Source organism: Dreissena polymorpha, chromosome 4 (genome assembly GCF_020536995.1).
Source record: "Dreissena polymorpha isolate Duluth1 chromosome 4, UMN_Dpol_1.0, whole genome shotgun sequence".
Classification (NCBI taxonomy): Eukaryota; Metazoa; Mollusca; class Bivalvia; order Myida; family Dreissenidae; genus Dreissena; species Dreissena polymorpha.
This window is the reverse complement of record NC_068358.1, coordinates 58,347,641-58,365,796: the sequence shown is the minus strand read 5'-3', so window position 1 is coordinate 58,365,796 and position 18,156 is coordinate 58,347,641. Positions and strand designations below refer to the sequence as shown.

Below are 18,156 nucleotides of genomic sequence, written 5' to 3'. Positions count from 1 at the left end.
TTGACAGGGAAAGATATTTCTTCACTACGAAATAGACGTTGTTTGTGAACCGTATGAAAAAGGATTATGTGACTAATTCACTTATTTGAGATAAATCATGATTCAAGCAACAAAATCAAATATTTGTTTTAATATGTAGGAAATGAAACTCCAAAACATTATCTGGAGAGAAATTCGTATCCGCTAGTTTGTTTGAAGCGAACGGTCAATTGCCTATACGACCAAAGACCAAAGATGCTAGTACAAAAAGACATCAAATATTAAAATAAAGAATCAAGCTGTGATCACGCCATAGATCAAACAGTTTTTTCAATGCTTTTCGACGTAGGTCAATTTCAAGATAATAAAAAGCTTTAGCCGTAGTTTTGTAAAATGACTTAGTGTTATTTCATAAAATGTAGTTTAAACAATCCTTCCCCATCATGAAATTACATCAAGTTATGGGTTTCGATTGAAGAAGTAGACACTGAACATTGCGAAACTAAAGTGTTTTCATTTGGAACCCCTTATTTTGCACTCCTCGAAAACTCTTAACAAAACACAGTCTATTCAAGTGAAATACCAACCACCGGTCCAGATATTCACAGGATAAAAATATTCATTTTAAAATATAAAATTCCTTACTTTAAAAAGAAACTTCGATATTTTTCCGATATTGATTTGAGCATGTCTGTACACGAGTGTACACGCCACGGAGCCGCAAAGGCACACCTTCGAAAGCATTGGTCCGCGGGCCAATACTCCCGAAAGAAGTGCCGATACGGACCTATCCTGTGTTCGACGGCAACATCAGTGTTCATAATTTCTGAAAATATTTGTGATATAAGGAATAAAATATTAAAGAGAACCGTAATAAACAAGTCTCAGATTGCACAAAATAACCCTGTTACATAACCTATAAAACTTTTCCTCTTCCACAATTGGGTATTAAATAGTTTATACTATTTAATAGATGGTACTCAAACATAATACAATATGAATAATGGCATTGTTTGTTGATCCCATTTATTCAATGATGAACATACATATTTTGTAAAATAAACAAACTATGTAACTCTCAATAGAGTTCGTCCACATTCACGAACAACGAGGCATGTATTAATAGACGTACAAACACAAACAATTATATAATAAAACGTGTTACATACTGCTTCAATAATGTCAATATACTCAAATTCTCAAAGCCCATCCCAATTTGTGACAGACAGAAAGCCTGATTACCTGACAGTTTATTCATACTTATACACAAGTACATCGTCCTCTCACTATAGTAAACAATTTTTTTCTGTCACGTAAATTGGTCTGTAACAACATACCAGTACATAACATAAAATATACATATAAGAATACAAATGTTAATTAACTGTATATGCGGCAATGAAATTTATTGAACAGTATTATTTAGAATCGTTTTTCTTCGAACAAGAGCTTCTTTGGTAAATTTACATACATTAGAAATTACTGATTGGTCGCATGAAAATAATAATTTGTGAATTTTGTAATACAGATTGGTTGATATAAAATATCCGGCTATGACCCGTAACATAGAATCTCTTCGATCACATTATCAAACATGATTAAATGTTGTTTTAGTTGGACATAATCGAAACATTTTTATATAATTGAATATAGAAACAATTAAAGCCTCACACATTGCCTCTGACTTTGAAATGAAATACATGTTAATCAATACATATATATGCAATTTGAAAGTGTGCAAAATTGTCATTAAATCTATAACCTAGTTAGCAAGTAATTTATTATTTTTCAAACGGTACCGCTTTTAAAACGAAAGTAGGATTTCTAGACGTATACGTCCATTCATATTTGACAAACGCGATTATTTTTAAGTCTTAAAGCGCAAAAAAAGACGGATTTCTACCTTGTGACCACCACATATATTCTAATTGGCATAGATAAATTTGTTTTCTTATTGATACATAATTTATTATGCCAAATAAGGTGTGTTGCTTTAACTAATGTGCATGTGCATTCAAGTTGGCATACGATGCGTATCAATATTGTTTTCGGGGGAAATAATAATCTCATTTAATTGTTAATATAATTTGTATTTGTTTTCCACGGAAACACTAATGCTCAGTATTTCTGAAAATATTTGTGATATAAAGAATCAAATATTAAAGAGAATCGTAATAAACAAGTCTCAGTTGTCAACGTGGGTTTTATCATTTTAAAATATAGCTTCAGTTGTCTCGATAAAAGTCGATGAAATGGTTGGTTAAGAGCTGTCATCTTTTATTATTTATATGAATTTCAACCATACAATTTAAAACAAAGTGTTTATCCGAAATTCTGTTTTTGTTGAAGAAACAAACTGGGTGAAAAGCGTGTTTAATGCATGCGAGTAAATTGTAGTCGAACATTAGCCTCTGCAGTCGGTACATGCTAATAAGGCACAGGACTAAGACTAATTGAATAATCTTTTTCAAATAATTCCCAGAAGTTTGCTTGAAATAGTATAATGGAACATTTTAAAATACACTCATACACCTTCGGCTTTACATTTTATAGTAAAAAATGCTATCATATGCAAAACATCAACTATATTTAAAACATATTCTTGATGACTAAACTTGTGAGTGTCCAACACAGATAAATGTCAACATAATCATTGAGGTATAACATCTCAGTACAAGTGCTTAATGCGTGTATTAACGTTGCCATTATTTTACGAAGAAACGCGTAAGTACACGTGCTTAATGCGTTTACTAACGTTGCCATGATTTTACGAAGAAAAGCGTCGTCAAATTTCATCCCTCGTGTTTCTTCATCGTCTGTCCATTCTGTAACTATTGATTGTTTGCAAGGTTTGTTGGTTACATGACAAAATGACGCGCTTTTACAAATTGAATTGAAACATAGATGCCGTGAAAAGGACATGATAAACCATATATAACACGATCATTGAACAGGCTTCAATAAAACGCCCCATTATATGATGCGATATTGGATCTGTTATCAACATTTCACCTCGCAAATTTCCGGTTTAATGTTGTATTTCATTTATTGACACTCCCAACGTTTGTGTTTAATGGTGTTCCATTTGTGAAAAGTTAATAAAACACAGCACATCAATAAAGTTAATTACGCATGACTAGCAGTTATTGGAAACGTGTTTCTCTTTATACGTTTGTTTATTTCATAAATTGCGCAGACAATTTATTAAATAATTGGATGACGTTGATTGCAGGGAAATGAGTACACTTTCCATAGAACAAGCGTAAATATGCAAACGTTTAAAGGTTCAAACGCATGTACGGATGGACTCGGTTAATTGCTTTAGATAACTACACTGGAAACCCTTTGGTGTTATGCAAATTTAGTTCTTCAAGATGTGATGTACATTTGTGTATGAATGCGCAAGGATACATCATCATGTCATTTATGTACATCTAAGAATGTGTTACAAAGGATTTGAAGAAAATGGATTTCGCAAACATGTTCCATAAATCACCTTTGAATTGTTAACATTTATATACAATTTCAACAAATCATTGACTTAATATTATTGTCTGTTCAATGTTAAGCATATTAATTTGGGCGTGTTAATATTGTTGATATGCTTCTTTAACTCACACAATATCCGTTTACGTACTCACAGTTCTGTTCTTACGTCTCACCAAAATGATTTGTTTGGACAATAATTTAAGCTGTTAACCTTAGATTAATTACTGTTTAAAAAATATATGTTCATATCGCGGTAAATAGTTGTGTGTTATTTGTGATTCCGGCAATATAAATGAATTCTCTCACCTCACTTGAAGTTGAACTCATCGTATTAATCTCATTAAGAACTAAAATTAACTACAATTTTACTAATATGCGCATGCAGAGTAAATTATAAAAAAATAATGTTTTCCATTATACCAAATTGTAAAATCAAACAACGATTCCTAAATTCAAACCTAAGATGCAATGATATATATCCAAAACCCATAAATTAGATATGAAAGATTATTGGTGGCACTGAATTTTGTTTCTGTTCCAGAATGACCGGTATGAAATAAAGAATAATAGAAATAATGATATTAAAATGAAGCTTGACACGCGTTTATGGTAAGTTTCTTCCTCAGTTTGAGCTATTTAGGGTGTCTGCCCATTTTACTTTGAAAGCTATGTGTAGATTTAATTTCGAATTATGATTAATTAATGAATTTACGGAAAACGCGTTTAGTTCACCGTTTATTTTGAAATGTTCGTTGAATTTCGGGCTATTTTAAAAAAGACTAATATGTTTGTAAATGCTCTTAATCTGTTTAATTGATATTAATTACTTAATTAATTAATAGTATAAACTAATTTAAAAATAAAGAAATACTTCTACATCGCGAGTTCGATTCCTCTTTTTTGTTACTATGATTTTTGGCTAAAAAATCTAAATGCGCATGATAATATGTATCGGACTATCGGTTATATCTTTGAATTCGTATACGCTTAAAAGATCGAGTACTTTGTTATGGCGTAAAGTAATAAGCAACATTCACACGTGCGTGTCCGAATATTGTTCAAGTTATACGGCAAGATTTTCGTGGCCGATGAGATGACAATTATGATGAAAAACGGGTAATAACACGATAAAACGATATAAACGCGAAATAAATACATAAATCATCCGTTAATCTAACCTCGTGCTCAGTGAAATAGCAAAACCATGTTAAAAATCTGCAAAACCCAATCACCGGATGGACGCCGCCATGTATTTCGATGTTGTGATCGAAAATTGTTGTAAGGTTTGTTTCACTTGGATGCCCGTCTCGAGTTGTTATTTTGCTTTCTGTTATGAATATTTTGCATTACAATACAATTAAAACTCAATTCTTATGAAAATCAGTGCGTTTCTTTTGTGATTGTCCTTTTTCATTCAGTTGATCTACTGCGGTGGTGTGATTCAGAACAAGAATATTAAATACAATTTAAAAAAAACAGGCCAAAGTTTTAGCTCGTGCAATCAGTTGTCTTTAAAATCGTGAAGATCACCCCCAAATTTCCAAACAGACATATAGGAAAAAAGGTAAATATGTTTTCGTTTGAACCTTAAAAAACACTGTGCGAAGTATTGAAAGTATACCACAGACGTCCAAATCAAAGGCTTCAGAGTGTCAAGACTAAAACAATAAGAAAGGCAGCCTTGCTGTTTGAATGTCGATTAAGACTCGGCGAAATCGAGTAAAATGGCATATTTACCCAATTCAACTGGAAATCGATAATAAATTGCTTTCTCTTGAAGAGGAGCATTTTCTTGTAGAGGGCTTGGCACAGCTTTGATAAGGAATATTAAATAATAAACTCAAGGAGTTTGGTGGAGCAATTGTGAAAATATTCGGGGAAAAATGTATCTTTAAACCTATAGGTGACTGCTGATAAACTGGATTCCTTCAACGATGGAAAGAGCGTATAAGCGTAGTAAAACCTAATGCGCTGAAGAAAAAAAAGGTGAAAAAAGCATCACATGTTGTTGCAGGGTGATAGTTTGAAAGATTGGAAAGGTGTTTATTCAGAATCACTTTCTCCCAACCTAAGGGTGCATCGCTATCGAAGTAATAACAGATTCATCGTTCATGGACATAACACTGCAGAATGAGAAGGAGAAGGAAAACATGCATTACAAAGGAAAGGGGAAAGACCAGTGGACTTTATTCAATGGGAAACCTATAGAATGATGAGGGCATACACGATAGCGAGGAAGTTTACTGCGTCTGTGGAAAGTTTATCCCCCACTTGATAAAACTAGACCAAACCTGAAGATCGAAAACTTGGCCTATAAACATAAATGGTGATTTCTTTATTCAAACACCAGAATCCAGGTTAACATTTTCTTCTTCCATATCATTTTCTCCCAGCGTCCGATGCTATGGAAACTCAAAAGCATCGTATTAAATGACACTTTTTAATGACACACTTTTCTAGTGACGCATAATCAAGTAAGTATTACTAAAAACGGTTATTAGTCCGTAAAGTATCTTAAGTTTCAAATATTTGCGACTGTTTTACCTGGATATTCCATGTGAAACAGTTGCACATAATTACAATAAAGTGCATTTACGGACCGCTAGACGTTTCCAAGCTATAGTCCGTAAGTCAAAACATTTTATCAAGGCCTCTGACTACAGAACACACAGTTAATATTTCATTTTTTATGTTTTTTAATCCTTCTGTCCTATACGGTATATACGAAATTCAAGTAAAACATCACATTTTTATTAGAAATAAACAAATGTTCACACAAATTGAAATCATTTATAGGATGCACATTCCATTACCACGCCACGACGTCATCAAACTCAGTACACGATTTTTTAGGGTGCGTCTATTTGACCCAGTCTACGATGTACACGTATGTTTAAAGGAACGTTTCTCCATGATTTTATCAGACAATCAAACTATTTTACTATAAATATATTCTAACAGCTAATATAACGTTAAAGTTTTGTTAACTAAGTTTTCATTCAAATGAATACTTTTGAAGTTTAAGATGAAAATCCTTTTTTGTTTAGAGCCTATTATTTATTGCATTGTGCATGTACATATAATAATGTGTATTTATTTTCTATACTGTCATTTAAAGGGTAATACGATATCTGAACATAGTAGAAATCGGTTCTTATTTGAATCTTGACGCAAATAATTTGTTTTTAAAATGTTGATATGTAATGTATTACTGGACAAAAACGGATGCATACACAATTGATCGAAGAATAAAAAAGGCCATAAATACATATAACGAAACTAGTAGAATTCAATTTTCAAATAGATAAAGCATTAGTAACCTTTAATTAACATTGTGTATTTCTGTTTGTAGACATGATCTGATAAACGACAATGGTTGATGTCGTTGGAAATAACGAAAACGTTGCAGGAGGGAAAAAAAAAAAGGCTAGCAACACTGTGATCAATTATATTTGGTAGACTATAAAGGAAATCTATATGTTTACTTGAGTTGAAATACAGAATCGTTGATGCATTCTAGAAGGAAAATTAATATTTTCTGCAAACGCATGTTCGGGGCTTTGTTCGTAACATTTCTCTCACCTTACGGTTGATAGACGCATGGTGTATGTGATGATTAAGAAAAAAGTTGATTATTCACCTTAAATATCAACTTATATTGGTTGACAAGGCGTTTTGTATCGACTGGCATTTGTTACAAAGAAATCTTCTGTTTCATTGAATAAACCATTTCAATTTGTGTCTTCGTAATTAAGCTCTGCTACAAACAGGAAGTCTGGGGATTATTTCTTATAGAAAATAAATCTTGCAAGAACCCATGTGTGAGACTTGTAATCAGTGCTTTTGATACTGCCAAGAAATGAGCAATACTGTTACAAAACACCTCAAAAATAACTTTTTGAAAAGTGAAAAGCTTTCTTGTCAAAGCCATATTTTCCATGTGAAAATACGTTAAGAACCAGAACTACGACTACACCGATTTGTATTCCTCACAGACGAATTTTGTAGCATCAGAAACTATCTGATTTGACTAAAGTAATACTAATCACTGTATGGCCAGTTTCATGAAAATGAATAAGAATTGTAAACAGAATCTATTTTGTTAGTAAAATACAAACAAAATCGATCGTGGTCGTTTTCAATAAATTGTATTTATATTTAGACAAAACGTAGCATACATGCAATAGACAACGACATATGATATTGTTTATTGAAATGTTAGATAAACTGTTTTGTTGTATAACGTATTCTTATGCCATCAATATTCATACAATAAAACAACTTAACGCACATGTTTAGTTTAACATTTTGTTTCATTTCGTAGTTAAGAAATGTAAAATGAAACGATACAGTTCATCTATTTCAACGATTTCCAGTCACGTCCACGAACCAGAAAACGGTTTCCATGGTTACCATTCGCCGGGTTCCAGGGACTGTAACCGTAGTGCGGTTTCGGCATTGTCACCAACGATGGTTTGTTTCTGCCCATAAAACCGAAGTCATTGCCGTAAGAATAGAAAGGTATGATGTGTTCCTTGAGCCTAGGGAATCTCCTGTAGCCGTCATTTAACCGGACACCAAATGTACCTCGCTTCAGCAAAGATATGAGCCTTGCGTCCTCCATATCGTCCCAGCTCTCTGGATATTCATAACCCGCCAGTTGATCTGCGTCATCTAAGTCGACAGATTCGCCCCTTTCCGTGCTCTCGTCTGCCCATGATTGTGCGGCTCCTATACAGAAAGAGAGCACAATATTCAGAAATATTTCAAAATGTGTATATATGTCCTTACGATCTGAAAGTTCCATTAACGAGGAACTATGTAACAAGAAGAATAAACACATTAACGAAATATTTAAATAGTTGGCCAAATTGTAGTATGGACCTGTCTGCTTTAGTTATTTTCATCGAATAAAAGAAATTAATTTTGTTAACACCTTCTTGAAATGCAAGCAAGTCTTTCAAGACAATATGCTTATTTTCTAATAGTCATATAGACAGGCTTTTGTGGTATGTCTATGAGCTGTTAATCATTTGAAATTGGAAATAAATTTACCATTTATTTAACAAGTTTTACAGTAAAAGTAACATACAAGTTTCGTACCTACTATTAAGTTTGTTTGTAACGAAAACAAATGTTATGTGTGTGTGTGTGTTTGTAAAATTATCGACGATTTCCCATTTTAATGAACCAATATTGCTACCATGATTTTAAACCTGCAATTGAAAAGTGTTATTGACAGCCTCTCAATTCAAATGTATTTCTTGTGATTAACATCTTCACTCGAAACTAGTATAATACAAACAATATAATAAAAAAAAACACTTGCACAATTCCAAGGAAATCTTGAGTATCATCTGGTGGAAATGATTATTTTACGTGTTTGTTAAACCTTAGTTAAGATACTTATGTTATTTTTCGTGCGGCAATTCTTATGACCTAATAATCGTGTTTTTATTACCGTGCTAAAAGCAGAATCGGTATCGTTGTATAGACGTTCATTAAAACAACCCTAAAACAAGTGATATAAGTAACACGATTTGTCTTATATTTAAAAAATGGTCCTATTCTCATATACCAAAAACAAATATTTTTTGTAATTCTTATATATACATGCTAATGTACTGCTGTTATGTGACGAGCTACGTCTATGTTTTAATTCTTATATATACATGCTAATGCACTGCTGTTATGTGACGAGCTACGTCTATGTTTTAATTCTTATATATACATGTTAATGTACGGCTGTTATGTGACGAGCTACGTCTATGTTTTAATTCTTATATATACATGCTAATGCACTGCTGTTATGTGACGAGCTACGTCTAAATATTAATGGCGACTCAGAATTTCCAGAATGTAAGTTTTGGAGATTAAATTAATTTTCAGCCCGACGCTTTTATACTTTCCTCTGACCAAACTGCGACAAATTATTAAGTTAACTAAAGGATTCCGTTTAAAACAACTTAGTTAAAAGACTGACGAAACTCTACCCGTTTTGCGCCTGCTTGGAAATACAAGCTCAAGTTAACATGACACAAAAAGACCTAAACATATCAAATGCCTTTTTATTATCATGTGTGTACTCAATATGGTTGCTACTTCCACATTTTCTTAAGGATAATGAAACAATAAATGGACGGAGCCTGATGAATGTGTAAGTCAATGATATAAACTGGACGAAAATATTTGTAATTTTAATAGGTTTTAGGTTTTATTTTATCAAACATTAGGTTTTAAGCACATACATACATATAATAAAAAATGTACTCAACAGTGGTCAATACTATACAGGCATATACATTTACTATTTTATGCAATATAAATTTAAAATTAACAATGAAAGAACTCTAAAGACATGCATTTTAAAAATGAACAGATATTTTTAATATATATATATATTTCTTAATTTCTCAATTAAGCTGCTAAAAAATACATGTTGCAAGACTTGTAATTGTGTTTGCGTTGTTATTTTGTAAGAGTTCGATGCATGTTATCATATTTGTGTGATTCAAATAAAATGTAAGTTTATATTGTTTTCTAAGTCTATTCACCAGTGGATATTTGAGTAAAAGATATAACTCATCTTCGAGAACGTTACAGTGATTACATTTTCTATTTTCATACGGTGTCTTTTCAGACTTGCTTCAACTTCAAGTCTGTGAGCAGATACTCTTAAAAGGGCCTTTTCACATATTTTGGCATGTATTGAAGTGTGTCATTAAATGCTTTATATTGATAAATGTTAACATTGGGTCTAAAAATCTCCAGTAAAAAAACAAGAATACAATTAAAGAATTTAAAAAAGTGACCCCCAACGGGGTTCGAACCACTGACCCCTGGAGCCATGGAGCAAAAATCTACTGCTCTATCCACTAGATCATCCGCTCTCAAAACAATCTCAAGGTATTTTTTTACTTTATATATACAATCCTCATAGTATCAAAAAACGATTCAAACAATGCAAATTATTCGAACGTTTCGCGTTGCAACGCTTTATAATTTTCAGGTTTTTAAATCCTCAAAAGATGCATATAATGGATATTTTAGAGCATGGTAAATATTTATAATTACTGTTTCCTCACAAAAATTTGTGAATCTGAAACAATTTTTTACAATTTTGTCGATTTACCAAAACAACATTGAGATAAGGCCTAAATCTAAAGTTTTCGTACATGCAGTAGTTTTTACCCCGTGTCGTTTGTTGTAACTCAGTATCCAATTCTGAACGAATCTATCAGATATGCGTTGTTTTACAATGGATATTAAACAATGAACGTCTCATACTCCCTGGATAAAACATGCCTCGCCGAAACTTAGTGTATAAATTAATATATGTTTCACAGATTGAATCCAATTATAATTTTCGGGATAAAGTTCAATATCATGAAATTACATAATATAAATAATTTAATATTTTTAACATCATCAGATATTATGACAATAGGACTATTAGTTAATGTCTTGTAGTAAAGATACCGCTCTGTACATGATCTTAATATTAATGAAATTCACATCAACGCCTTATAATGTTGATTATTTTATCGTATGGTAAAGGTAAAAATCGTGAAACTGTAAAACAATATGTAAAATGTCTTAAATAAATAAATCATTCTGTTCAACCGTACGTACAGAATCTATGCAATATTAACGAGTCTCTTTTCTCACTAAGTAGAGTTCTCTGAAGAATGAAAATGACAAATAACGTCGCCCTATCGATACGAGTTTTATGATAAGTTTCTGCTCGTCACTTAGCAACAATCACCCGAATATGTCCAGAATTACCCGAGTGTGATTATCGCATCATAGCGAGCAGCGACTAATAATTAACGTATTTAATACGATTGCTGTCGTAAAAATACTGTGACACTCTATCTTTTATCCATTTTAATACCAGTTTCATGCAGACAAAAAAAGATCGAAACGAATTGACCCTTTTTTAGCTTAAATATATGTTTATGTATTAAAAAATTATATTGAACAAGTTGGCCGTTTTTTATTGCACAGTTAAGAAAAAAAAGCTGTGTTCTTCGTTAGCGGTTTAACACCAGTGTGAAAGCCGTCGACCGAATGGAATGAAATTCTTAACATAAACAAAATGCTATTATATCAAGTTGTTTGATAAGGGTTTCTTGTTGTTTCAAATGGAATAACAAATTGTAATTAAATAATCGGACGTTAAAAATATTCTTGGTCAAAAAGGATTCTATACTATAATAAACAGCTTAACAGGTATACTTGACCATATTTTATCAATGTGTAGGAATTCGAATCCCTAATTGTTTTGGGGTAATATTATTTTTTAATAGACCACCGATTAAAAAATTCGTAAGTTTTTTAAATGGGGCCGCCTTGGTAATTTTGGACGGTGTTTGCAAGCGTTACCATCGTAAAAAACTGCACTTTGATCCTAGTAGAGTTTTCTTACAATGCCCTAGCATACTTTTAAAATAAATAATAATTATAATAATAATAATAATAATTATAATAATATTTATTATTATTATTATTATTATTATTATTATTATTATTATTATTATTATTATTATTATTATTATTATTATTATTATAATAAATAAATATCAGTAATATAATAAATGTAATAATATAATAAAATTTAAAACAAATAAATAAATACATAAATATATAATCATTTAATCATAAACGAAATTTTAGAAATGTATACATCCTTAAAATGTGCATAAACTTACCTCTTGAAAAATACAGAACTGTGACAAACAATAAATTAAACCAAAAACTCTTGATATAATCCATGATAAGTCAGCGCGACTTCTGCGAGCGCCTTTCAACGACTCAACTGTTTAAACTTTGTTTTTGACTGCTGCCCATTCCCCTGTCTCAGCCGCTTGGTGTTTCATCCAATATTTGTTTTTTGTTCACAAATGTTCTGCTATGATGACACGCAAGCCGTATACAATTGAATATACTAGCAAAGACATCGGGTTCCAAAATAATTGCAATAATATTGAAAAAGACTTGTGGAAAAAATGTATTTTGCTTAAAAACTACATATATTTTATTTAATAGCTTAATGGATATATAACACTTCATGAAGTGTGAACAAAATTATGTGTTGAATTCCTCCACAGGTTATCTCCTTATTGATTAAAAATACAAATTCGTTCAAGAATCTTTTTTATATGTTGTTGCAAAACCGATCTATTAAATATTTATCCGTGTGCATAGAAGTCTATTCATGCAAAATATTAATTTTAACATCAACACTATTATTAAAGTAATGGTGTTCTTTAAACGTTAAATAATACATACAACTGTATAAATATAATATTTACGTTGTTAAGCATCGCTTTGGTGGCTTTTTGATTAATGAACATTTATAAGCATATATTTTTCCAAAATTGTCTTTTTCATAAAAAAATGTATGATGTAATTTTTGTTTGAATTTTTAATGCTGGTAAATGGTTTCAGTTCCGCCGATATAATGCCAATATGCAACTTTACTGCCCGGAAAGTCTAAACAGTATTTCGCATTGCAAACTAATTCTATGAACAGTATTGCGAAATAATGTCCCAAGTCGAAATGTACCGAATGAGTTGACTGGTAAATCTATACGTTATGGCAGCGAACAGGAAAAATAATGCACACGATTCACATAAAACCTTTTTGCAGTGTTCTCCCTTGTATTCCTTGAAAGAAAAAGTATCTTTTTGTGCAGTTGTGGTTTTTAATGTTAACTACATCTGTTTATTTCACGCCAATTCTGTTCAGTACACATTAGTTTTTACCATCTCTATAGTGCAAGGCCATACAGATATTTCAGCTTTCTGACTACCATGATAAAAGATAAATAAAGTGCACCATCGATAGGATCTACTTCGATGAATCAAAACACGCATAAACGCATGACGCATGAACGTCATGCAGATATTACAGTGACCTTACGGTGTTGCATTTATTATACTTTTGTCAGAAAATTAGATATTTTCGCATATTGAAACGTTGAATTTGAGTGTGAACATACACATTAATAGCACGGCTCAAAATTATACTTCAGAGACTATAGCTTCTGACTTGGATATGTCTGTCTGTTCAACGACCTCGTGCTTAACAGTTTTTTTAATAAGTCATAGGAGGCCACGATTCAGAAATATACTGCGTTTGATTTTCAGCCTTAAGTCGGTATAAATCGCATGGTCCTGATTATATTTTAGTGTGCTATTCGCTTTGATCAAAGCTTCAATAAATTATCTTGCATCGAGAAATATCACTTTAACATAAAATAAATTTTAAAATAATGAAACAATCTAAAAATATGTTCTTTCAATTAATATCAATAAACAGTTTATATCAATCAAACAAACATTAAATAAGTATCCATTCCTGTTTGACAGTATCACGTATCTTCAGCTCATTGCTCTAATGACATCGACATATTATCATCGAGACCTCATCTTAAATCATATCAGCTGAACACCGGATTATTCATCCGTTCGCTAATACGAGTCGATTCAAATTATAATAGGCTACAAAGGGTTAAAGGTCGTGTCTTAACACCGTGTTCAGCATGTCAAAAAAAAGAATTGGATAGACACACTCGTAGCAGCGCTATTTTGATTATTTCCCTGATCATCACTAAAACACATACGGTAACGTCATAATATAGACCACACTTTTAATTGTGATGTGTCGTACAAAAAAGCTAGGCCTACTTCAAAACAACGGAAGCAGGATAGACAAGACTAACAGCAGCAGTAACAACAGTATAATCACGGACAATAACGCGATGAAAACCATATTAATGCAAAGAAGTGACATCACGAACATCACACATACATCGGAAAAAAAAACACAACTCCATTGCTGCTTTTATGCACATGCTTTTGAAAAAGAAATTAGAACAAATATGACATTGCGATCAGAATGTCATACGAAAATAATAATGTGCAAAACCAATGGTGTTCGCATTTTTCCATTTGCACGTGCAACTAAATGAAAAAATACACGTGATCCATAACTTAATTAAACTTCGTAAACAATATTTTAAACCAATGTGCAAAATTGTAAGTGGATATCTCTTGCTTTGTTTGAAAAACATAAAAGGGCTGCGTAAGGAACGGCTTTGTGTGTTAATGGTCATCAATAGTTTCCGAATCAAAAGATTGTAAAAGTTTTACAATCACCACAACGTCTGAGTGTGTAAATACACCACCACAATCACCACAAATTAAATTGTGTAAATACAACACCACAATAACCACAAAATCAAAGTGTGTAAATACACCACCACAATCACCAGTTTCGGACAGACAGACACACAGGGGTTAATCAAATGTCTATCAAACCAGTATTTTGTTTTAATAACATTACAACGCTTGAAAATAATTATAGACACGACTAAAATAAGAAAAAACAACAGTTTCATTGCATTAAAAATCTTACTTCAACTGAAATAGTCCAAATTTATGCCTTTTCCGTGCATTTTTTCGGTACTCTTCATTAAACTTGCGCATAAATTGCAGACCACTGCGCTAGTGTAATAACATAATTTCAAGTATTTGATATATTTTAAAGAAAATTCGTTTACTTTTTCACGATTCCCAGAAATTGTTGCATGGAACAATCTGTGCGCGCACATCGCGAAAATATGAGACATGCCGATATCCACATGTTCAGTGGGTAAACCCTGTCCCGATTTATTGATAATTTTATCAAATCTTTTAATAGTTATATATATGCCGAAATTGTATTGGAACAAATTGCGAACGATGTAATTTTTTTCAGTTCTTGAGCACTTTTTCATGTCAATGTTGCTCAAAAGAAGATCGACCGTTAAAACAGAAACATGTTAAATGGTAAATAAAAGTTATAAAAAAAGTAAAATTAATCTTTCGGTTTCTTTAATTTTGGACAGTGAATCGAATTTTCGAAGTTTTGTTGACCTCATGTCTATTGCAATCGAGTACTCTCGCTTTCCGGATGTTACCTCTCGACTCAAGGTAAACAACGCGCGAAGTGTATGTCATTTGCGGATGTGTATGGAACTATCGGCTTTGTGTGGTCAAACACGCTCTAAATAAACAATTTTGACATGGATTTTACAGGAATGAAATAAATCTTTTTAGGTACATCGTTTATTGCGGCAATGTTTGAATTCATTCAGAAATTATTTTAGTTGTTTCCTTAACCGCTCGACTGAAGGTAATTGGAGGATATTGTTTTTCACAAGTCCCATGTGGCAGCCATTTGTAAACATTTACCTATCGCTAAATGTATCGATGAATTTCATAAGTTGAATGTATCTCCTTCAGCCAATCAAATAGCGCAGTTTATCACTTACAGTCAATGAGGCGTGCAGTTTAGCTGGCGAAGGTTAGATCGTCTGTACACATGCCTGGGGGCTAATCATACAAATTGACAGCTGTTAATGGCCTTATTAGGGGCATATGACAGGAAATACACAAGTGGATTGGAACTGTAAGGGGCTCATTTTTTTTTAAATCATATCTAGCCAGCCAGCTGGGGGGGGGGGGGCTTTAGCCCCCTAGCCCCCCCACCTAAATACGCCTCTGACCACAAAATCAAAGTGTGTAAATACACCACCACAATCACTACATCATCAAAGTGTGTAAACACGACCGTTTTTATGTTAAATGTATATCTAGTTCATGTAGCTGGAACGTATATAACATATATAATTCTAGTAAATGCAGGTGTGCAACGTAATGAATGTGTTCAAGGCAGTTTTTGAAGGGAAAGTATAGTAACTACGCGTATACAAAAAACTATTTCACGCTCTTTGTAAAGAGACATAAACACATGGATTATCAATATGTGAAAAGTTAAGAGAATCAGCCTTGTGGTGTATGTGGTTTAATTTGCAAGCGGGGTGGTGGGCATAATGTATGTTTTGTTTTCCATGAAGACGTAGATCGATCTAGTCACATGATGGAAAGACCTGTATAATTTAAATGTATAAACTAAGAAAACACTATAAAATATAATTTTAAGAGATTAAACAATTAATAAACTCACATAGGTATATACAAAAAAATAAGTTGAAATAGTTATTTTTGTGAATGCAAGCATGGTCAATATATTCAAAAACAATTAATATTGTCACTTTTTCTTACCAATGTATATCTTTTGTTTTCGGATGGTGTCGACTTCAACGTGAGGCATTGCTTGACTTTATTGTGATTTAACTAAAACCACGACACAGTAGTGTCATTTATTGTAAGATTATTTTTTGCAGTTTATCTGATAATTTATTAAATCCTCTATCTGAACATCTTTCTACTACTGGGAAACGGACCTTATACTATTTAATCACTTTTAAAATGTCTTTACTATAAAAATAGTATACAAGAACAGTAATGTGGGTGGTTTTCTATTAATACATTTAATCATTCATCCTATGCAACAAAATCGTTTTTTCATGCTGGGTTACACCAAAATCCATATTTCAACAAATCCAGCCTAATTTGCATAATCACCTGTTTTGTTGCAATGGAAAACGTATATTCAAATAACGTCAAAATGCAATAAAATCAAAGCCACAACAAATACCACTTAAATCTAAGGTTTATGTATATTTTAAGCAATTTTGTTATTTTAATAAAAATTTACTCTCCGTGGTGCGTTTTAAGAGTAACAATATCAACAGCATAATGAAGGATAAAGAAGAACTCATGCCGAAGAACATCCATTATCAAACGCCCTGAAGACGGGCGAGAACACAATAGAGCATTCTAATCCGTTATAAAATTGAAACCTTGTTATAATTTATTCAAAACAGGTGCGGCAATCTTCATTTTAAAGTAATCCGATTGAAAAGCTCCTGGCTTTTTTGTTGAGGTTGGTTTTGTGTGCCTGACGCAACACATCAATGCTTGCCGTATAATATACAATCATAAATGCCAAATAAATGACGTCCATAAGCATTTTTTCATTGTGAAATGTTCGAGGACTTAAATGCATAATGCTCCTCTGAGAAATTTCTTTACCACTGGTTAGAAATAGTTGTTTTTTTGAGCAATTGTTTTTGAACGAATTGTGTCTAAGAAAAACGTCCTTAATATGTACATGTAAAGTATAATTAAATTAAATTATTACATGATGCTCATACACTTTTTATAACTGTGAAATTAGGTGTGTGAGCTTCAATGTAAACATGTTTTCCGTTATAAAAAAAATCGCCACAAATCTTAAACGCCATTGTACATATAAGTGGTATTGTTTTAATGAGCATTTGCTTTTTTCAATACACTGTGTCTTTAAAAAAGTCTTAAATAATTATATAACCGTATTATGACATTTAAATTACTTTTAGCAACGTATGGATAAATAAAAACGAGTTCGGATTTCAAATGAAAGATTGGATTGATTTTTTGCTCTACAAGTAGTTTGTGTGGCAAAGTTTATGTCTACAATTAGATTGCATATTGTAGTGTATGTGTTTTTGATAATATTGTATCCTGAACAATTATAACAAAAAAGAAACCAACACCATTGGACTTATTGTCATCATTTTATAACAAGAACCCAAATACAATCTACATTATCATAGTTTATAGCGCAAAATAAAAGATAAAAATAATCCGTTAAGAAAGTCTACGTAATATTTTTGCTTATGCAAACGACATTGGGTTTTGTTCGTGTTTTGTATTTGTATTTGTGTTGACGTTTGTCCCTTCACACAAGCAAAA

At 32.1% G+C, this 18,156-nt stretch overlaps 1 protein-coding gene and 1 long non-coding RNA gene across 3 annotated transcripts in view; both read right to left on the bottom strand.

Moving 5' to 3' along the window:
* Positions 1 to 18,156, bottom strand: part of LOC127875935 (uncharacterized) — a 94,791-nt gene that overhangs the window by 39,736 nt on the left and 36,899 nt on the right. The window lies entirely within an intron of this gene.
* On the bottom strand, positions 7,631 to 12,338 carry LOC127875934 (uncharacterized). 2 transcript variants are annotated; one of them, XM_052420694.1, is made up of 2 exons: positions 12,288 to 12,338; positions 7,631 to 8,199 (listed from the first exon to the last, which is right to left on the bottom strand). In XM_052420694.1, the coding sequence occupies exons 1-2, from the start codon at positions 12,316 to 12,318 to the stop codon at positions 7,826 to 7,828; spliced, it is 405 nt and encodes a 134-aa protein (XP_052276654.1). In that variant the 5' UTR covers positions 12,319 to 12,338; the 3' UTR covers positions 7,631 to 7,825. The 2 variants fall into 2 exon arrangements, with proteins under 2 accessions (XP_052276654.1, XP_052276653.1); XM_052420693.1 differs by having other exon boundaries at positions 12,180 to 12,316.

What these genes read in the sequence shown, in the direction of transcription:
- LOC127875934 (XM_052420693.1), bottom strand. Translation starts at nt 12,243, where the DNA reads ATGGATTATATCAAGAGTTTTTGGTTTAATTTATTGTTTGTCACAGTT. An exon ending in AGTTCTGTATTTTTCAAGAG is followed by an intron (nt 8,200 to 12,179) that starts GTAAGTTTATGC and finishes CTTTCTGTATAG; the next exon opens with GAGCCGCACAATCATGGGCA.